Raw genomic sequence first — 23,365 nt, 5'->3', positions numbered from 1 at the left:
GAACTTTCCCATAATTTCTGGGGAAATGCTGCAGTTGTAGGCCAACTTACATAACTGATTTAGCTGAACAGAATTGCTTTCTGCCTTTAATCTGCTCAACAGTTTATCTGTGCAGTCGTGATCAGTTGAGCTCTCCTTAAACCGTTATGGATTAGCATTCTGCTCTAACACATTAAAAGCTCAGCTTTGTTTATTTTTGTCAAGAATGGGGGAGGGATAGCAGGTTAAATGTTCAGGCAGCAGTTTATGAATGGCTGTTCCTCTTGCACAGCAATTGATATGGTCAGGTACCAAATGCAAGGCACAGCTAAATGGTTTGAGTGGAAGCACTAGTGGCTGGAATAGGAATATTTGTGAACTTACTATTAAAATAAAAGAAAAAAAGAAGAAACGTAGTAAATTTGCATGATTATTTTAATCTATAAATACAAAATGTAATCCAGCATTCAAACAGTTCATCACACCCACAAGCTCTGTATGGAAGACCAAAGAATAAATGATCTGAAAACTTAATTAATGAGGCCAGTTGAGGATTTTACTAAGTTTGCATTTTTGATGTAATTTGGAGACAGAAATCCTGCCAAAAGCAATCTTTCTGTCATTCAGCTGCAGGAAAACAATACACCATAATGGAAATAAACCACCAAACAACTGGAACCTCATCCACACCACTTACAAAGAGGTGCTCAGATAATATTAGCCAGCTGTTCAGTTAATTTTCACAGTGGATTCAACAACTATGCAAGTTGTTGTTCCATTAGAAGATGACTGTATGGATCCGGGTTCAAATTTCTACTACAAACTGATGAGCACAATATACCAATTTAAATTAAATCCAACAACCACCACACTTCTTTGACCTCTGTGTAGCCAAAATGATTTGCAGATGCCAGCCTGGAATGGAGTAAGAGGCTGTATTCCTGAGCACTGCCAATAATCCTCTGGAACACTACTCCAAGGAAACACTGATTCTGTGAACAGTTGTGCTGGCAACCCTATAATCTTGGAACTTTCTTATCTAAAATGGTGGAAGTAGGCACTTACACATTCTTCAGAGCAACACAGATACCAGAGAAATTTAAAAAATAGTGTCCAGTGGTGCTAGGAAAACGTAAAAACGTAAACCTGGGAAAGTAATTCAGAGAAAAAGAAGGAAAAAAAATCCAACTTCTTTGTAATTTGTCTGTTGTTTGTTTTGCTTTCTTATGAGAGATCTTAATTCTGCACATTCCAATGAATGGCCATTCACTATTAATTTATCTTCTTTCTGACAGCAAGTGGAACACCATTCCAGAGTTTCAACATTCCCTTGATACTGCTCTGCTTAATGCTTGTGTGCTATTTAAACAAAGCATATTCCAACCAAATCTGACCTTATATGGAACTCCCTGACAAGTAAAACTTTGGATGCCATACAAAAAAGAGCCATGAAAACAGAATGCACACAAACTCCACTCCAGACTGTACAGACTGGGCATGTACTACACCAGGCTCTTGGTGGCAAAGGTCAGGTACCCAGTGTGCCCAACCACCTCCCTCAGTGGCACGCCACTCTTGAACTGCACAGTCCCTTGCTGCAGATTAGCACATGGGCTACCTTGGTCTGATGGGTTGCTGCAGTCAAAACCAGTGCTAGAATTATCCTCAGCTGCTTTTCCAAGGTCAGGGATTTGCAAGCTAATTGTCCTTACATTGTACACTCGGAGCAGAATTTCCAAGGTGTTAATCTCTGTAAAACCATATTCTTCCATTGCTAGGCAGGTTCTTTGAACTTGTTCAATGCAGGGGGAGAAAGAGCAGATGCGGCCACCTGCAAAATAAGGCAGATAGTGGTAAAGAGGGCAAAAGCCAAAATGAAGCACTTTTCATCTTTTTTCAAATTCTCCCAGATGTCCACAGAATTACTATTATACAGACAAAGTGAAAACATTCTTCAAGAAAATCTTCACAAGGCAACTTGGCTGGTTTAAAGCGTCACCACAAAATCAAACACGGACAACTCTGCAGGATGCTTCAGACCCTTTAAAAATGACAACAGCAACTTCATTCATCTTCCACATCCAATGTTGCCCTCGAGATTTGTTCACAGCAAAACTGTTGAAGTTGATCCCTTTAGAGCAGTGACTCTTGGAATCACTCTCCACTGTTCTGGACTGAGGCACCAAACTGCAGCTGGCATGTACACAAAGCCAGAAGTCATTCTCCACACACTGCACAGCGCTGGAGCCCCAGCGCGCGTGCACACGCCCCTGACAAAAGAGGCTGTGTTTAGTTGAGGACGATGGTATGCATGGACAGAATAAAGGGATCTCTCCAGGCCATAGATGGAGTGCTGTTAAGGCTTTTACCCTTTTAGCCAAGCTGACTAGCATGTCTCCTGAGTGTTGAAGTTTACGATATCACATCGTGCAGGCTTACAGTAAATGTAAAGCTCTAGGACAGGACTTTTAAGCAAAAAACTAACACTTGCCTCCTTGTCTGTGCAGTTCTGATTTTTGATTCTTAATACAGAGTATTAATAGGCCCCCTACACCTTTCTAAGTGCTACAATGTCACCTTAACAGCTGAGAATAGAACGATTCAGATTTACTCTGAAAAGCCACAGCCAAATCAGATCAAAGAATTATAAGGACACTGTCTGCCATAAAGCCAGGGCATGTGCTTTCACCCAGGACACAGTGTCCCTCAAGGCAACTGCCCTTCCTGAAAAGCTTTTGTGCAGGAGGAAGGAACACTGGGCAATGCAGCTTCAGCTATTGTTTCATTTACTACAATTTGATGAAAATGCCTGCTGACCTGATTTGCATTCCTTCCCAGTCCTCTCCTGTGCTCCAGACAAACCTTCCAATAGCAGTCATCTAAGCAGTTAAAGAACCCGTGCAAGCCAGAGCAAAGCATCCTGCTAAAAATAGAGGCAATGCTGGGACTACATGAAGCCTGCTTTATCTCAAACTCCCCTTTCTTTTTTTCCTTTTTCGTTTCTAAAGTCAGATCTCTAAAAAAAGAAAGCGTCAGGTCTGAAAGCGTCACTGTAGCTCTCTAGTTACTGTGCAGCAATGATGTGGTACCTCAGGGTACTGCCTGAGGAAGAACACTTTCAACAGCCATTAATCCACCATACGCTAAGTAAGATTTAATTTTAGTCCTCAAATAAAATCTCTGCACCACGGGGTTCTTATCATGAATCTTCAGAACAAAGTACCCTATACAAGCAATTCCCTGGAGTGACAATTAAAACTAATAATCACCTGCAAAATTAATGCTGGTATGTGTCTTTATAAACCAAGTCTGTTGATGCTGATTCAATTGCATGCCCAGTCCATTAACTCCCATGAAATTAGATTTGTATGTTCATCAGGATGGCCAGCACTACCAAAATGTTCCTGAATCTGACAGCTGATCTTTTCTGGCCAAAGAACTTACACACTTCTACCATGCTTGCAGATGTAAAACAGAAAAGCTCAGGAAAAAAAATCTGTTACATAATTAGAAAGCTACTATGATGCACGCGTGTTACAAAGAAAGAATTTATATTCTTATTGTGTAGGGAACTGAACAAATGTCTGATTTTACTAAATGTCAGTTCACAACAACTCTTTGTCTGCAAAGCAAGAATCTGCCGAGAGACCAGAGACTACTACTTCATTCAGGCTTTTTGGTTTTGAGGTTTTATATTGCAATAAAAAAAGCAAAATATATTTACATTTACAGTAAGTCTGTTCTTATTTATTCTGACTCTAAGGGTTTAAAGATGTGTTTAGGCTTTTGAATTCACATGCTCTGGATTTAGAGTCAAAAACTAAAAGCCTGCACACAGCTGTTGCCATACAAGCATCAAAGCCACCTACGGTTCTTGTCAAGCCTTCAATTAAAGGCAGAGCACCCTTCCTCTTGCCTGGGGCTGGTCAGCTGAGCACAGCATGTCAACACCAAACTTGGTGAAGATTTATCAAGCTGCCTCCTCACAACTGCTGGGGGAAGTAGGGTTACAGAAAACAGGCTTTCAAGCTGTTTGGTAAGGAAGAAAGCTCTTGCTTGCAGTAGCAAATTTCCAGAAGGCAAGCACAAAAAAGAATGTTGCCTTACTTCCTGCAGTGCTGGAAGTTTCTCAGGTGTGAAAGATGAGAACTGCTGGTATTCCATCTAACTGAGACCATCCAATGGGTTTTAATAGCTCTGTCAATTTTGTTTTGCCCTTTCATGCCTATTGTTCTCGTTATTTTTATACATCCCTCCCAAATAAATATACCTACAAGGGGCTTAGAAGCAAACCCATCAAGCATCTGTCCTTACAGATACTAACAAGTGGGAGAGGGGTCCCCTCTGCTTTTTCCTGTACCATCAGGCAGGCCAGATCTGACTTGCAGTTACAGGCTGCAATTACTTGATCAAGCAGATATTAGGAGCAAAGTTTGGAAAGCTACAATTAGCAGAAGGCTGGAAGGCAAAAATGAAATTGCAGTTCCAGACTGCGAGAGACTGTCTGAAATAGAAACATTTGGGACGTTTCAATTCCTATGGTGTGTTTAGACCAGCAAAAAAAAGTAGAAAACTAGCACTCAGATGGACAGGCCCCAGGAGCAGTCATCTTTAACAGAGCAGATGCTTCTGAATTCTGCACACTGTGGGCTGTCCTCTGTACAGACTGGACTACCAGCCAGGCAACACCCCTTCTGTCACAATCACCAAAAAGATATAAATCTAGATTTCAGCATTCAGAGTTCTCAGACTCTTTGAGAGCCCTCTTGTCCTTCAGACACCAAGAGGCTGTTAGGGTTTAGAGGACTTGAATATGCATTGCTTTGTCTTGCCATGCCAAAGATTCCTTAGTGAATGAAGAAAAGACATGAGCTCCCTCCCTCTCCTCTCCTCCTGGGGCACACTGCTCTGTCTGTGGATCAAAGGGGTGGACTAGACTAGAGAGCAGTGAAAACATCTGAATGGAAACTTTTTTGTACAAATTGGGTTTGTGTTCTTTCAGAGCTCTCCTTTTAGGAAAGCTATCATTCCTAAAATTTGGTTAATGAGATCTGTGTGTCATCATAAATTGATATAATAATTATGAGAGATTAATCCTGTTCACATTGGGAAGCTGTGTGAGCTTTTTGATCTGAAGAGCTGTCTAAAAATGTGTTTATTCATGTATAATGCATCTGACAAATGCTACAGTTGAGGAGAAGAGAATAATGAGATGGTATGAAAGACTTAAGTTTTTTTTCTACCTTCAGTTTTACAGGCAATGAGTTAGTTTGGAGCACTAATGGAGAGCTTAGATGTCCTGAATCCATAGCCTGGAAAAAGCCCACACAGTCCTGGCACTCATTGTGTGCAGCAACAGGATCCAGAGGACATGAAAATGGAAGTAGAATTCAGACTGGAATGATTAGAAAAGAGAACTTAAGGGAAGGGGGAAATAGAAGATTTTCATCCACATAGCACTGTACATTTCAAGAGACTGTATCTAATTGGTAAGAGACACATCGGTGCATCTCTACAAGAGGCCAGTGCCTCGAAAGTTGCCAGAATGCTCCTGTGCAACACCAACAAACTATTTTGTTTCTGGTTTGTCTGAGCAAGGACTCAAATCTCTACCAGATCTGTTTAGCTAATAAGTGCATTAGGTTTCAAGTGTGGAAAGTCTCAGTGCTACCAATTGACAAGAACTCCAGTGCATGCTTATGACAGAGAAAACATGTCCAAGAAATGTGCTCTTATTTTTGTAGCTTATTGTATGTGTCACAAGTCCTCTGACAGGTTCTTTCATCATCCCTGTATTATTCAGATGATGCACATGCAGTGTAGTACCATTAAGTTTCAGGAAAAAGAGCCAGTAATTTTGTGACATAAAGAATACACCACAGCATTTTTACCTCTGGCAGAAGAACACACCTTGGGTTTTGGGACTTAAATGCATTGTCATACTTGGAAGATTATGTTATAAAGGAAGGAAAAAAACCCGACAGGCATTATCATTGTGCAGGGGTGAGGCAGGAGAGTCACTGAGCAGCATCACTGTGGCATTTACTCTGTGCTAGTAGGACACTAAAAATATAGTATCTGCAAAAGGGGACAGAATGTCCTTTAAGTGCGTGTGCTCGTGGGCGATTTGATGTAGCTTCCCTGACAAGTGAAATTAGAGGATTTGGCTGTTGGAAGAAATTAAAGGATGTTTCTTGATTCAGAAAAGAGAATTTTCTCCAAATCACTTGCCAGCTCATTAATAGGAGCTTGATGTGATTTTCTGCAAATGTGACCTTAACCTCTGCACTTGTAGGTGCATGATTCAAAAGGAATTTATTCCTGCTCATTATTGTGAGCTGGTAAAAGCATGTAACAATGAAATTTAAAAATCAGTTGGCTCCATACTGGGGAAGAAAATCGAACAAATTTCTTTAAGGACCCTTTAATCTCAAACTACTTCCTTCAAAGTAAAAGACAATAGCTTTGGCTGGCCTTCCACAGTGAGGATTTTGATGCAGGAATCTTTCTGCTTGACTCTCTGCACGTGAAAGAATCACTTGTACTTCAGGGCAGGCCCACTGTGTGCCCCTGACCTACCAAGCCCTAAGAGACCCAAGCTGGGGATGAATTAGTAATCCAAGTACTTCACATGGTGAGGGACAGAAGCTGTTCCTCAAAGCCACACCTGGTGGTTTAAAACTGGGACTGTGAATAACCTCTGGAGCTCAAGGAAAATAGCCAGTGGGGCTTCCTACATGAACATGGAAGTGCAGAGGCCCAAAGAGGGAGATGTTCAAAGTGAATTTTACCTGTAGCTTCGGGGGGAGAATTGACAGCACCATATTACCTGATTCAGGTGTTATTTCAAGGACCACAATTTGACAAACTCGTAATTTAGGGGCTTTATGATGCTCAAGAGTGAATGGAAAATCTGAATTTAAGAGTAAATTCTTTAAAGAAAGAAAGGAAATAAAAGAGAGGTGGTTTTAATAATTTTGTGACTCAGACTGTTAAACACCAAAAGGAGTAACTTAAAATGCAAAAGGCTAATCCCACCTAATATATAGCTGTAATTTTCCATCCCCCTACCTGAAAATTTAAAATCTGTATGAAAATTATTGTACCAGTGGGTTTCTCCCTCATCTTCCACAGCCTTGGAAGAAATAGACAGTATTTATGAGAGCAGAGTAGGTGGGTGAAGAATTATATTCAAAGCACTACAGTATTTAGCTGTGAAATGACTGTGAGTCAAAAGTTTCAGGGCATTCAAGAACTGCAGAATATTTGTTGCTTCACAATTTTCTCATTTTCTTAGTTTTTAAAAATGTAGCCTGAAGGGGATAATGTCAACATTGCAAAAACCACCAAGGTCAGATATTGGGAATGCAGCTGTGACTACAGAAAAACATTAATCAGCAGAAGTTGCAGAAGAAAAACAGAGCAGGTCTGGAAATGAAAGGAAGTTCTGCAGTGCAGCAGTGCCTCAGAGATGCCACAAGCAGCATTTCTGCTGGAAGTGTGACTGGTGACATCAGCACAAAAGGATGCAGCTGAGATGCAAACCTGAACGGCAGAGAGCATCATCAGAGAACAAGAACCTTCTAGTCTCAAACGTACTGTGCCATTTTATTCTTTCAGCTCTTCAGAGGTTGGCAGTACTTTAAATGGGAGGCCAAGCTGCTCTAAGTAGTGCATTTACAGCATACTGCAAGGCATAACGAGTGATAACTGTACTCTTTGAAGAGGATCATTAACACTCAGCCTACCAGGAAAACACTCATCTAATAAGGCTTTGTTAAGGTTGACAACTTTCCCATATTGTCTCAGCTGAACTCCCTATGCTGAGTATTGAGATTTTAAGGAGGAGAGTAGGTAATGCTATATACTGAATTTGCTTAGTTCTAATTTAATTCAAAATACCTTCAGACTTTAGGGACTAAATTGCCACTATCTAGCAGTACAGCTGTGATACTTGCACGGCACATCACGACAAAACCCACTGTGTGAATGGTTCAAATGTGGCCCTGTCCAGATTTGAGAGAGAGGGCGTGGACAGAAAAGAGTGGAACTCATTTCCTGCAGTGATGCTTTATCACAACACGAACCCTGGAATGGGGTTGAATAACAGCAGAATGTGCACAAGCTGTACTGCAGAAGAGGTTTAACTCCTTGAAAATAAAACAAAGGAGCACTATTAAATTATCTGCCTGTGGTAGGGAAAGGGAAGCAGTTTCAGATAACCTTCTGCAGTATTTTAGATTTAACAGCAGTAAAAAAACTACAACAAAACTATCCACGTGACTCAGAATAAAACAGAAAAGTGAGTAAGTTTTTACATATTACTACTACAATAAATTGTATTTTATATGAAAACCAGTTTTTGTTTATATGCAAAATAGCAAAATTTTAAAAATGCCCCCAGTCAGTGGGGTATCAAGTGGCCCAAAAGAGGAGCCTTAGACCAGCACCAGATTTCAGACATGGGAGGCTGGTCGCAGCAAAAACTGCAGCAAGGATCAGCAACTTTGCCTTCTGAATGGTTCATAAAGTGAATGATATCACTTCACAAAGACAGAAATGTGGGATTTTGAAGTCTTATTTATATTGCCTAAGCAGATGTAACCTTGTAGCACAGCACAGAAAAGCACAGCCAGATGGTATGGCCGGTTTGGGACTATAATACATTTTCTAGGATTTCAAATGCTGGAGTGAGACAAGGATTCAAAACTTGGATCTGTTCAAGCAGCCCTGCTTAGTATTCTAAGCATGCACCACTTAAATAATTCAAATTGGACTGCGCAATGCAGCGCCTTCTAAGCTGGGAAGTCAGCTGAGTGTTGTGCTCACTAGATTAGATAATTTGAGTATGGGAAGGGCATCGTACAGTGCAGTGATTTTTTTCCCTTCCAGGACACACTGGAAAGCTGCTACAAAATGAGCTGTAATCACTGAAGGTACAGAGTGCTAACCAGGCTCACTCTATTTATTCACTTTTTAAAGAAAGTGTGTTACGTGGGTATCACAAAGCTTTCTAGAAAATTTTCAGTAGTAGCTGAGGTAGCCCAACAGCAGAGCTGGTCCTGACTCAGCAAGGCAGTGCACATTCCGTGACCTATAAGAACAAGCTTAAATCCTGTGATTTCAAGAAGACTTAGCAATTCACTTGAAGTCCAGCCTGTGATTATATATTTTAAAAAAGAACTGGGCCTTGGCACATAATCAAGCTTTTTAACTCATGTCCCAGCATAGACACTGCTCAACACTCCATGCTCTCTTTATTATAGAAGTCACTTTTGTAGATGGAAGCAATTTAGCAAAAGTTAGTTCAGATCCACACTATTATGACATTAATTAGAGGAAAACTTATTCCAGGATAAAAGAACTATTTATTCACCGAAGTTGATTTTTCAATAGGAAAAAGAGGTATAATAAAGTGATGAAATCTGTGCAAAACCTCAGCATCAGTTCTCACTTGCTGTCACAATCCCAGAGTAACTGGCATAAGCTAGAACATCCTTTATGTTCCATTCCCACTGCATCCAATGGCAAGCTTCTCACTAGCTCCAACCCCAAAGATTTAGGACATAAACTGGCAAGCATATTTAAGCGTAACCACATTTTTTTAACATTACCATTGGGGTGCTCTGTTAAATAGGTTCAAATCTGCAATGACTGATGTGAACCGAGGCTGAACATCTTTTATATAAACACCTTTCCACTGAATTGCCAAAAAAATTTCTTTCAGCATTTATTGTTACTTCTGCTTCCATATACCAAGGCTGAACATCTTTTATACAAACACCTTTCCACTGAATTGCCAAAGAAATTTGCTTTCAGCATTTATTGTTACTTCTGCTTCCCATACACCTCAGATCTAGCAAAATGCCCTTGAGAATGGTTCAAAGGAGCTTCTATAAACTGCCCATGCTAATTGTAGCAGCTCTCGCAGGCCTGCAGGAAAAAATTTCTCTTCTCCTTTCAAATTTTGCACAGCAAATTGAAGATACCCTTTGAAGGTTTTATAGCCTTAGATATGCCTGGAGACTGACATTTGAGAACAGTGATCACACAAGGTAAGGCAGCACATCTAATGTATGGCTCACAGGCAGAGATATGTGCATAGCCCTTCCTGAAGAGAAAGAGAAAAATGTAGTTACCTTCAGCTTTTAATGCTGACTTTGCATGCCCTATGGCTTCCCATGGAGATGGAATATCTAGGAACACAGCATCTGCAATGTTTGAGACCCCAAAGCCATTTTTGCAGACATCCTGGTTGGTCACAGTGACCAGGTGCTCCACCCCGTGCTCCCGAAACTCCTCTCGCGCCTTCTCGGCCCTTTGTTGGTGGAACTCCACTGTGTACAGGTGCCCGGTGGGAGCCACTGTCCGGATGAGAGCATGGGAGAGGGACCCACTGCCTGTACCTAGAAAAGACAAACAACTCATGAAATTGAGTTTGTCAGTGCCAAACATCAGAAATGAAGTCTTCTGCATTAGTCTTCCTGCTTGGAACACTTGTTCAAAACTCAAACGAACACAAACCACTGATTCAGCTCCTGCAAGGGAACAGTCCCTCCTTCACAAGGAGGGAGGGACTAGGTGACCTAGGAAACAGTCTTCTGGGTCCTCAAAGCATTCATTAAAAAATCCTGGCAAACACAGGATCTGCCCTATCTCCCTGGAGTAGGAAACTAATGCCAAATGTCAGCTATAGCTCTAACAACTGCCACTAGAGAACATGAGGAAGTAAATTTAACAGGAAAATCCAGGGAAATTAAGTGGAGAGTTTTTGTTCAAAGTGTCAGAGTCTTCTAGGGTGAAAAGAGATTAAGGCAAATTTTAATGGATTTTCAAAACCTTATACTTCACTAAACAAAGAAAATATGTTGGCATGAGTATGTGCTTGAAAATCCTATTAATATCCATGCAAATAAATGGCTGTCAGGATACAGTTTGCTTTGCACAGATCTCTTAAGACACATCCTCAACTCCCACTGGAATTACCCAAAACTAAGGCCTCTTGGCTCCTTGCAGCCACACTGATTGAACACCTGTTTTTCACAGGTCACTTAACACACATAAACACCTACACAAGCTTAACTAGTCTAACAAAATCTATCACAAAATTGTAGGTAACTACAATTACCACAAACAAACAAGGACTGACAAGACAAAGATATTTTTTCTTGTTTTAGTTTGATAATTTGGGAAACGTACTTTAAATGATCCATTGGCATATTAAATAGATGAATGACTAATAACAAAGATTTTCCACTTAAGAAAATACCCAATTCCCATTGCAAAATAGTCACTCAAGCGGCATTGAATGGAATAACCCCCCAAATTTAAACCCCACAGCAACCCCAAATTATCAGTGGTTATTGATTCATGATTCTGTGCTTAGAACACATTTCTCCTGTAGAAATAAAATGTATTTCTAGCTATTTTCAGTGACTGTTCAGCCTCAGGCAAGTTCTTCCAGCTAATATAAATCTTGAAAAAAAAAAAAAACTTATAAAGGACTGAATCTGAAGTACAGCAGCTCAGAAAGCAGAAAGGAAATTAATTAGGGGGCACTGGAGCTGGTACAGTGGCTTAATTGGCGCAGTACCTTCCATAATCATACAGGAAGTCTGAGTTCACTGGCAGATCCCAGGTTCCTGCCCTCTAGTCACATAAGGGGAGGAACACTGCTGTGGCACTGTATTTAATCTGACAGCTCTGAAAGGGGAGACTTTCAGACTGTAAACAGAGCTCAGGGCCCATGTTTGCCACCGGATCAAGCGGCTGCACGGCGGAATCGGCACTGCTCCTCTGCTTCCCTCTGAGAGGGCTCTGACCCCAGCAGGCAGACTGGCACCCCCCCACAGCTTCAGCAGGGCACATTAGAGAGGGAGAGAGGACCTACAGATTTTAGCACTGGCTTCACAGAGGTCCAAGAGAAGAGAAGAACTTTTGCACACATGCATTTAATAAACTGAAAATACAGGCATTCGAGGTAGTATTAAAATAAAACAAAGAAAAAGCAAAACACACCTATATGTGCATACATCATAAATGACCCTGTCACAGCACTTGAAGGATCTAAATGTCAAAATGAACTTTTCCCTGGTCAAAGGACTAATGGTAACACAGCAGCCGTGTGGTTGTGAAAACTCAATGATATATGTGCCATCAAAAAGAAATACTATTCCACTGATATCTTTTTAATGACAAAAACAGGCAACTATTGTTCACAGGATGCTAAAGACTGTAACTCTGCCTTTACATTTAGTGCCAAAAGGGAGGATTACACAACTGAGAACTATTGTAAAATGAGGGAATTAAATTATTTTACCTCTCAAATGTGTAGTGCTGCACACTTTCTGCATTTTCCTCTGCTAATCTAAAGGAGCGAACAGGCCTGGGCTGTAAGCAGAAGAGATAGGCAGCTCACACATGTATCCAGTTTCCTTGTTCATATTCCATTACATTTTTAATCACTTTCCTTTTAAATCTGCTCTTAAAAACACCACATTACCATTTGTCTCCTCCACAGGAAAACCATTAAGATTTTTTGGCTTCTTTTCCAAAACTCTTTTTTTATTCACAAACACTCCAAGCCAAACCCTGAACTAAAACCAAGATGCTGGAAGTCACCACTTTGAGGTGTATTACAGACAGAGCTTTTGTTAAACAAGATTGCCAGGAATTATTTATTGTTGACTGGCTACCACAAACATGAGAACAATGCATATGTATCACATTTTAACATATCAAATTCTATCACATTATTAATGGGAGTATTTCTGAAGATGCTGCCTGCCTTCTCCATCACAACACTTTTAAAACTGCAGGAAACACAGAACAAGATGGTTAAGAATCACCCACTATTGTAAAATCTCTTCTTGAAAATATATTCTGAACCCAGACATGTGACATGATGATGACCCTTAATCTCATGTGTCCAATAGATCAGCACATTTGATGTGATCCATTAATATGAGAGTCTGGCATGAGTCCATACCTGTCACAAGCCCTAAAGCCCAGTCAGCACTGGGTACACAAAGCAGGGGTTCAACCCTACGTTTCTGTGATGTTGTAGAAGGGGAAATTAATGTTTATATTCACCTTCTTCCCTGCAAATCTGCAACATTCAACACTTCTGTCCTTCTCAACTTTCTAGATTTCTCTTTGTTCTTCTTTCAAATCACTACTGATAAAAAGCAAAATATGACTCAAAGAGTCTTAGGCACCAGTTTGGATTAAGTTCTAGTCAGGTACAGGTTTCCTTGGGAAATGAAAGGTATCCTTAGCATGATACAGAATCAGTCAGGACAGCGGCAAAACTGGAGGAGTACTACTGCAGACACACTAGAATGCTACCAAACCAGAAATTGCATACCTGAATTACCTATATACAAATGAACCAAAAAATAGATACTCAAAAATTGCTATTTTGTATCAGAATAGGCAAGATCAGAACTGGAAGAACTTCAGTGGATTTTCTTTCTCACAAAGGAGCAATGAAATGCCTGTTTTCTGGATATGACCTAGAAAGCAGAAGCTAAGACAACCAGAACAACTAATTTATAATTTTTACACCATGCTCCCTTTCTGACAGCCTGCACAATGAACAACCTTAGAAACTGTTTTCTCTCTGCCATAGGATAATGCCCACTTAACTACCATGTTTTAATCATGAATGGACTCTACAGAACAGAGGTAAAACAATTCAAGCTGTACTGAAGACAACCTTAACAGCACAGCTGCTGCTTTAGAGCTCACTTAGGTGAGCACTTATGTCATTGCTAATTTTCACTTGGAAAATGTGATGCTCTTTTACACTGACTGTTCTGTGATCTCAAACATCTTAGTCAAAAAGCAGACATCTGCATTGCAGGCATTTAATGAGACACGGCAGGGGCCCCAATATGCCACACTCAAAGCTCAACATCTGAGGAGGCAGCACTGTGCAGGGGATCAGCACAGTGTAAACCAGGGACGGGCTCCACTTCAGCCCAAAGGCAGGAATTAAGTTCCTGTGTTACACCCACGATTTAGGTAGCTAACAGCCCTGCACACTGAGGCCGTATCCTTTCCTTCTTCTTGGGCTCAAGCACATGACATTCTCCTTCTCTGATACATATAGGCTCCAGGGAAGAGTTTTTGACCCTCTCCCAAGCAGAACATTACAGTTTTAGGATTTCAGTCCTAACAAGTGGACAGCTATATGAAACACTCTAGCTCAGCACCTACTGATACTTCCTTCTGATTTGCAGACAAGCAAGTATTGATCAGATGAGCTTCTCGATTGCCCTGACCTCTAACAGATCTGTTCTTCTCACTCTGCTTGAATAAGTATTAGGTTTTCCACAGAGAAGCTTCCACACACCTCAGCCGTCTTGAAACAATGTCTATGTTAAAATAACTTCTCACCTTCTCAAAAGTTGCTGTGGACAATATCTGAGCTGCTCAGAAATGAAGTATGCTATTTCAGCACAGAATACTGCCAAGACTGAGTGTCGCCATGGCATCAAGCACAGTGCTTAACTGATACAGCATACAAAGTGCATTTTACACTGTTTTCTGTTTAGTCTGGTTTCGTTATTGCAAAGTATATTTGTCTTATCTCCTGGAATCCTACCCATGCCATAAATATAAGTGACCTGATTCTGTGTTCCACTACATTTTCTCTTTGCAGGCTGTCGCTTGGCTTGTCTTCTCTAGAAGTTTCTCATCGGGTACCTCTTTTTGAAAAAGGAGATACAAATTGTCATTTAGGATCTATAGATGTTTATAGCAGTGTGTACACAAAAGCATTTTGGAATAAAGCTGAATAAGCTCTTAAGTGCATAAAAAGGTTCCTATTGCTTGGAAACAGGAAAAGAGAAAAGTATGCAAAGTATTATTTCACACTGGGTCTCTAAAACATCTAGTAACATTTTAATAGAACTTAAGCTTCTGATGCAAAATTTGGCTACCTAAGATATTCTGAACCAGTAAATACAACAAAACAATGACAGTGTTGCTCTATTTGTCTCCTAGCTACGCCACTTAGGTCTAGCAAATAGTAAGATAGGTCATGAATCAGCCATGAGAACGGAAGGAGACTCAAAACCAAGAGAAAATGAATCTTGAGACAGAACTAAAAACTCCACAGCTAAAATCTGTCAAGAAACACTGAACAGATGAAGACTGCTCACTGTACATGACAAGTTTGTGTAATGACTTATAACAAATACATGAAAAGATATTAAGCATTTGACGGAAATTTACCCTAATATCTTACTGGGAAGTTAGTCGAGGGCCTAAATCATGGTAGCAGAGGTAAGACACAGGAAGAACAGGGACAAAGAGAAGGAAGAGGAGAGGGAGGGAGAGAATTTCAAGGAGTTGAACTGATGGCTGAAAGAGAAAACTAATGAAAAAGTTCACTTTACAGTCAAGAAATTCCCTTTACAGAAAATTAGCTTATCTGCCTATGTGTCATGGACACCATGCTGAAGCAGGCATTTTCATTTTAGGCAACAGGCTGGTGGTCACTGCTCACTGACTGGAGGAGCTGAGGGAAGGGTAGTAGGGATGTTTTCAAGGCTGGTACTGCCTACAAAAGAATATGAAGAATTCATTTTTCTTTAAAGACTCAAGTGAAGAGATAAATTTTCCTTATAGACTCAAAAGTCTGATTTTTTAGGAAGGAATATTCTACAGAGTGGGCATAATATGGTTAACAAGAGGGTTAGGTTCAGAGCAGCATGAGAAGTGTGCTTGGTGGTCAGGTGAAATTACAAGATCAAAGTGAGTCCAGAAAGTCTGGAAACAAACCCTTTAGGGTATGAACAGCATTCCTCATCAGCTGCACAACAGCCACAAGTCTGAATATATTACAATGATGCCTCATGTGGTCAGAGGTTTGGTTCATAGAATCATCACAGACTCACAGAATGGTTTGGGTTGAAAGACATCTTAAAGATTCTCTAGTTCTAACCCACCTGGTCTGGGGCAGGGACATCTTTCACTAGACCAGGCTGCTCAAGGCCCCATCCAGCATGGGCTTCAACACCTCCAGGGACGGGGCACCCACAGCTTCTCTGGGCAGCCTGTGCCAGGGCCTCAGCACCCTCACAGTAATGGGCATCATCCTAATATCTAATCTAAATCTACTCTCAGTTTAAAGCTATTACCCCCTGCCCTATCACTCCATGACCTTGTAAAATTCCCTCTCCCCAGCTCTCTTGCAACCCATTTAGGTACTGGAAGGTGCTATAAGATCTCCCTGGAGCCTTTTCTTCTGCAGGCTGACAACCCCAGCTCTCTCAGCCTGTCTCCACAGGGAAGGTGCTCCAGCCCCCTGCTCATCTTCATGACCTCCTCTGGACTTCCTCCAGTAGATGCACATCTTTCTTACTGCCCCTCTGTTGGGGGCATCAGCACCAGTTCAGTGCTTTGGTGTGGCAAGAGACTATTGTGGTTTATGACATTTGTACTGATGAGGCCTTTCTAATATTTCAAGAGGTATGATACAAGGATCAGGTTTTCTAATTCTTCTCTCGCTAGCGTGAACAGCTGCTAAGAGGTAGATAAGGGAGACATTATAAAACACAGACATCATTAGTTTGGGCACATTCCAGAATCAAATTAATACTTCCAAAGTTTGGTCTGCACTTTACACTAAAAAAAAAGTTGCAAACAATTTAGATGTACTTACGACACAAAAATAGTGAAGACATGAGCAGTATTTGTCAAAAAGTCTATAAGCACTTCAGAAGAGTCATAAGCATACAGTTGACTTGCTGGGACTCCACAATAAACTCTTAATCATTTATTAACTATCCATTAATCATTAAGTCCTCATTAATTTTTTATGAGTGTACTCTTTAACAAAATCTATACCCAGGCTGTGAGTTTGAAAATTTCATAATTGGTTTTGAGAAGCTCTAGTGTAAGGCTGGGTGGCAGCTCCTGTTACTCCTTCTTTGAGAAACCATGAGAACCCAGAACAAGGCTCTCAGCCTTCAGAAGTCCAGTCCCTCTGCTCAGAAACCCATTGCTGTGTACCAATGAATAGGGTTTAGCAATTTTTAATTTGGGATTTAGCTGAAGGGAAATAAAAAACCCAATTAACATTTTTGCTCATGTGAGTCTGATTTTGTGAATGCTGAAGGATCACTGGGATGGTGGTTAAAGTACTTTTGACTAAATTACATTTTGTCTAAATACTACGCTCCATTGAAGCCAAAATATTTCTGAGATTTATCAGATTAAATGAGGTTTCACATGCTGTAATATTAGGACAGACACTCTTTTACGTCTCACCCTAGAGAGGACAGTAAAAAAGTCCTGATGTGTGGGGACTGGAAAGAAGGGGATTTTGTTTGGAAAAAGTATTTGAAAGGTTTCATACTGGTTCCAGTATAGTATTAAAAATAAATGTAAACCCCTCAAAATCAGTTGTCAAATGGAATTATTATCCTACAGGGAGACTAGCCTGGGAAGTTGACATCAAGATTAGATTTGGAGAGTGCGGGGAGATAAAAGAGAAAGATTTAGCCTTTTCCTTTATCTAGGCATTGCTGCACATGCAATAAACACAAATGGGATTATTAGAGTTACCTGATAAGAATGAAACTTTCATACTATTGGGCCACTCACAGAAGGTATTTAAGCAGCTATTTTGAGTATCACAGCTTTGGAAAGATAGCAGGGACCAATGTTTTAAAAAGACCTTAGCTCTAGTAACAGTACTAACAGTTTTAAAACTCAACATACCTTTATAAATTAGGAATTAGCAGAAGACAGAAATCTACACTGCTGTCATGAAACATCAGGTAGATGCAGAGTCTCCTTATAGCCTCCTCAACAGAGTATGCCTGGGTCATTTTAATTATGCATGTGCTGCTGACAAGCTTGCTCTTTATGTATTTATTAAAGACGATTAAACATAGGAAAAACTGTACTAATATGTTTGTATCTTTTAGGACAAATCATGACTAATCAATTTGAACTATACAATAAAAGTGACATAAAATTATTCCCTAGGATTATTCTACTCCATTTTTATAATCACATAAGATCACATGAATAAGATCATTTATACTCACAGCATTTCAACATGACACAGAGGGTATTTCATCTTACATTTTCAATCATTTCATCTCACAGTTGTGGAGACAAATTCAAAATTCTGCTAGCTTACAATTTCTAAATACAGGACACACTTCTGCAGTTGAGTTAGTAAGACAAGAGGAAAAGAGCCCACCTTTTTTTTACAGAGTCTGCTTTGCCAGTCCATACAGCAACTGTGTATATAAGTTTAAATAATAAAACAGACAGACCTCTGTGTTAAGTAACACTTAAAATACACCTAAACTTGGCACCAGCAGGAAGAAGACTCCAGTTTTACTAAACCAGATTTCCTGTCTCATTTCTACTCATCACCATTGGGCTGGTTCTGTGTAACCCACACAAGGTTAATCTACAGCTAATGATTTTGGATCACCAAGTACCATCAAATTTAGGATGGTGCCAAAGCAGGCTACATCAACACACTGGAGGCCCCAGTTGTCAATACCTGTCAAGTTTTTAATTCAAAGTAAATCTGCAGTAAGGTCTCTTGCTTCAAGGTTAGCCAGATGGATTTGTTGCAGTATTCCTCCTTCTTTCCTTTCTTTGTGAACAGTGAACCTTGTCAGAAATACAAGTGTAACTACAGCAATACAGTGTAACCTTCCTTTGCCTGGAAAACTGAATTTGCAATACATTGGTAGTACAAGCATTAAAATGGACCTGGGGACAGTTTCCCCTTAGCAAAAAGGATTGATTTGTGGTTATGACATTTGACCCACAACATTTTTGGAAATCATCAAGTGTTTCCATTTCTTAGCTGTTTAGATAAGTAAGAGATTAAACATTTTCATCCTCTCTAGGCACCTTTGACATTATTGAAAATATTTTATGGACAGCTCTGTACATTTGACTAGTCCAAGTGAGACAGAACATGGAGCAATTCAAATCTCTCTCCCCGCCCCCAACCCCCAAATAATTTGTTGTTTATTTTTCCCATCCTGTCTAAACATAGCAGAGAGAGGAAGAGCTGATGAATACAGAAACTTCCCATGACAAAACTAAAAACGTCTGATCATCCTACAATCCAAATTACAAACTCACAGGACCCAACTATTTCCACAGTATCAGAGGCTTCTGCACAGATCTTTGCCTGCTTCAAGTACTGCTGTACCAGCTAAATGCACTGCCTGGTTCTAAACGGGTGAAACTGGGTGCAGAGATAAGTGGTGTTTCAGCTGTGTTAGAAAGTGGTCATTATGCCTGAAAAGCTACCCAAAATTATGCATGAGTGGGAACAGGAAATGGTAAACGCAAGAAAGTACAGTGCATCACAGTCCTGTCATGCTGATCCTTTGCCATATCTATGCTTGAGAGGGAAGGGTATCAAACTGCTTCATAAAAATGCTCAAACAGCCAGAAAAAATAAGGACAAACTACCTCAGTTGCTATTTCTCCAAACTACAGAGATTCACGCAAAGCAAGCAAGCCTCATATTGCTTGTAGTAATAGTTATGAAGACATTTATTATAAACCCTATGTAACCAAGAAAATATTTATGTAAATTTCTACTCCTTACTTCCAAATTAAGCAAAATCATGTAAGCTGTAATAAATTAAACCAAGTTTAGAAATAAAACACAGCCCTGTAATGAACACATCATCCACTGCATTTAATCAGTGATTTTGTATGAGGTTGTGGTGCTACAAGTAGATTACACTTGGGAGGAGAAGAATGAAATTTATGTACTTACATGGTACTATATATAAATACTGCCAATTTGTTTCTTTTATTAGTTCAACCTATCACCAGAGTCTCTTTCACCAGGTTATCTCAACTACGCCCTCTGAAACTGCAAATTCAAAGCCTGAATCTTGATTTAAATTATGCATTTGCAAACATTTTTTGAGTACTTAACAACAGTTTTAGAAAAGGGGAATGATAATGTTTACATATTTGTTCTAAGAAGTTGAATTTACCAAACACATGCTCAGAAGTATACCCACATATATGAGGCTTCACACCGAGGTAGCATCAATTTTTGAAGAAACAGCAGCTGATAATATGTGCATATGATATAGAATTCTTCAACATGTGGGCAGGGAAAATTGTATCACAGTGGAAAAAAAAGTGCAACTTTTTGTGAAATACAAAGGAAACCCTGTTTTTTTCATGAAAGTGTTGGTGTTAGTTCCTAATAAAGGATTTCAACATAATAATTATTACCTGATTCACATACTATGGAGCCTGGCTTCAGTTCCAACATCATGGTGATTATAGAGATGTCTGTGGAATACAGAATCTGTGTCCTGTGTGGGAGATTCATGGTCCACAGTTCTGGAGTAGGATGAAGAATGAATACCCATCCTCCTTTACTGCAGGTGACTTTGGAGCCATACTTCTTGCCTATGAGGTCTGTGGAATGCCTGATGACCCCATACTTCGTCTGTGTTACAGTGCCATGCTGGACCTTCACAGGAAACATGGACTCGTGGCCCAGGAACACAATAGCTGTGTCACCATCCTTTATTGTATCTCCATATTCAACAAAACTCATGGTGACAACCGTGTAGTTGGCTGATGATTGTCACCTAGAGAAGAATAAATATGTCAGAAGAGTTTCACAGGACCATGATGGAGCTGAACCTACAGGCATAAACCAAATAATTTTATTTTCTCCAATACATAACAAAAGCACACTGTGCAAATAAGATGCTAGCAAGCGAGCTCCAGAATGTCCAGGGACCTGCCCTCCACTGTACTCTTGATTCAAGTACAATCAATGGAAGGATCCCACGGATTTCAAAATAACAAATATTTTTTCTTGGCTTATAGTACCTTTTAAAGAAAAATCAGGAAATACATTATCATTTACTCAGCCTGCTCCACAATGCTACTGCAGGTTAGTATCAATTTCAGCACCCTGTTCAATTACAGTTCCTGAGCACTCAGAGCATGTTATTAAGTTGTAACTTCTATTCCCATCTTCTTGCTTATTTCTTGGTGATTTACAAGATAAAGACATTCTGCGACTTGCCTGGACCTCAATCACCAGTTATTAGGACCACTAACAAAAGTATACTTGAAAGTTTTCCAAATGAACATTTAGAGATAGGCTAAGGACATTAATTTATGCATAAACTTGACTAACTACGTGGAAAACAAAGAATATTGTGGCCTTTAATTTGCCTTTGGGGGTGCAAAGTAATTTCTGGGAAGCGATCCCTGCTCCAGCTAAATGTAAACAACCATTTGCAAGCTAATGCCAACAGTGGAATCACTTCAGCCCCATGATCTCAGAGCTGTTTTAGAGAATTACAATTGAATTTTGGTGGCTTTGAGAAGACAATCTAGAAATCAGAAGGCAGCTTACAATGAAACCTGACACTGCCTTTCAGATAAAGCAGCTAAGTGTCTAAGCTGCAGGTTGACCAGTTCATGCAAGAGTTGTTTAATGAATTAATAGGGGTCCCAAAGAGATTGAAGCCTGTGACAGAAGGCTTTGAAAGTCAAATTTCTGGTATACCATCCCTGGCAGAATCAAAAACATTTTCAGAATAATCGCTGAATTCCAGCACTTTCGTGTTGAATGTTTAAGAGCCTGGTCCTGCTTTATCATTTTAATTAAAAACCTTCAGTTCTCAAAGTATAGTCTGGTGTCTGTAGTCTGGTTCCTGCTTGGAACTCCATGTAGCTCAATTTGCTGTTAAGCAGCTAGATTTATAATTTTTCCACTGCACTCACTGAGGTTGATAAACAGATGTGCTTGTAGCTAAAACTTCCAAAGCTTAAGATATGCTTATTGCATAAGGTGCTCAGATGCCAAGGCAGAAGAGGCTTGTCTGGACATCTGGTGAAATAGTAGGAAGGGCATCCCATGAATCCAGAAACGTATACATAAAGGGCTTTGTAAGATAGAACAAATGCTTTCTTTTATAGCTTCTACCTTATGATTATGTCTATGTCTTAATCTTTCATAAATGGCACTTACAGTTCTCATTCCAGATACTTTTAATAAAGTGCAGTTTTCAGCTCTCTCAAGTGTCATTTGGAAGAACCTTGAATGGAATCCATTTCTTTCACAGTACTTACTGCAGTTACACCCATGTGAAAAAGAATCCAGTAGCAAGCCTGTAGAAATACTGAGTGAATTCCTCTTCCTTTGATTACACCAACTGGCTCCCAGCTTCCTTGCCTTCCTTTGAGCCACTACCCTTACCACAGCTCATAGTAACAGCAGTGAATCACAGAACCGCCAAGGCTAGAAGGGACCTTTATGATCACCAGGCCCATCCATGTCAGTGTGTGCTGACATCCCAAGTGACGCATCTCTCAGGCTCAGACCTCCCCTACCACATTATATTCATACACATCTGGGGTAAAATTGGCGTCTGTGAGGAATTTTGGAAGTTTCTTTGCCTTGACCCCTTGTCAAGGAGCACAGTGAGCTACAACCACTTGCAGTATTTTCCATTCCCTGGTAGTGCAGAGGCTCCCGCACATTCACATTTTCCCCCGGGCAGCAGGCAGGGCACTGGTGCAGCACCGCTGCCGACACACGGCAACGGCGCTGGCACCGGGAAACTGAGGCGGTGCCCCCTGACACGGCGTCAGGGCTTTTCTCAGGGCTTGCCATGGCTGCAGCGACCTAAACCCAACGCCCCAGGCGATCCCTCGCACCTCACAAATAAATCCACTAACACGATTCTGTGTTCCCTTCAATCACAACCCAGGCACACGTCTCTTCCCTGACCAGCTCCGACAGTGACCTGGCAGGCTGCCCCTTCACCCTCCCGAAGCCTGGCTGCCTGGCACGGGGGCACAGGAACCTCCCGCAGACGAGGCGGGCTCAGCCCCCTCCCCGCCCAGGCACACGCAGGCTGGGGAGTCGCTCCCTGCCCCCGCTCAGAGTGACCCCGCTGCCAGGGCTCCCCACAGCCCCCTTCCGTATCCCGAGGGCGGTAATGCGGCTCCTGGACCCCAGCACCGCATCGGCCCGTCCCAGCGGAGCCGGGAACCTCAGCTGCCGGCAGGTGAGAAGCACGAACTGGGCAGGGAAGGGGTGAGAGGCGGCATTCGCCCGAGGGAGAGCAGCGTTAACCCGGAACGGCCCCGGGCGGCGGCTCCGCGGGAGAGGAACGCCCTCGCCCCAGCGCCCCGCGTCCCCCCGGCTGCCCGGGGACGGCACCGGTTCTCCCCGTACCCCGAGCCGTTTACCTCCCCAGGCCCGGCCCGGCCTGGCCCGGCCCGGCCCGGCTCTCCTCACACGCGGAGCCCGCCCAGCGCCTCCTTCCGCCTCGGTCGCAGGCTGCTGACGCTCCCGCCGCCTCCGCCCCCGCCAGCCCTGCCTGGAGCCGGG

General features: G+C 41.3%; 1 protein-coding gene across 1 annotated transcript; it reads right to left on the bottom strand.

Annotated features, from left to right (window-relative positions):
* Positions 1–445: 445 nt before the first annotated feature.
* TRMT61A (tRNA methyltransferase 61A) lies at positions 446–23,293 on the bottom strand. Its single transcript, XM_062494748.1, has 4 exons — positions 23,224–23,293; positions 20,233–20,597; positions 10,119–10,385; positions 446–1,810 (listed from the first exon to the last, which is right to left on the bottom strand). Exons 2-4 carry the CDS (start codon positions 20,561–20,563, stop codon positions 1,482–1,484), a joined length of 927 nt encoding a protein of 308 aa, XP_062350732.1. The 5' UTR covers positions 20,564–20,597; positions 23,224–23,293; the 3' UTR covers positions 446–1,481.
* Positions 23,294–23,365: the final 72 nt, after the last annotated feature.

The sequence above is a fragment of the Cinclus cinclus genome, chromosome 6 (genome assembly GCF_963662255.1).
Source record: "Cinclus cinclus chromosome 6, bCinCin1.1, whole genome shotgun sequence".
NCBI lineage: Eukaryota > Metazoa > Chordata > Aves > Passeriformes > Cinclidae > Cinclus > Cinclus cinclus.
Note: the sequence above shows the minus strand (reverse complement) of the source record. Positions and strands in the feature narration are given on the sequence as shown.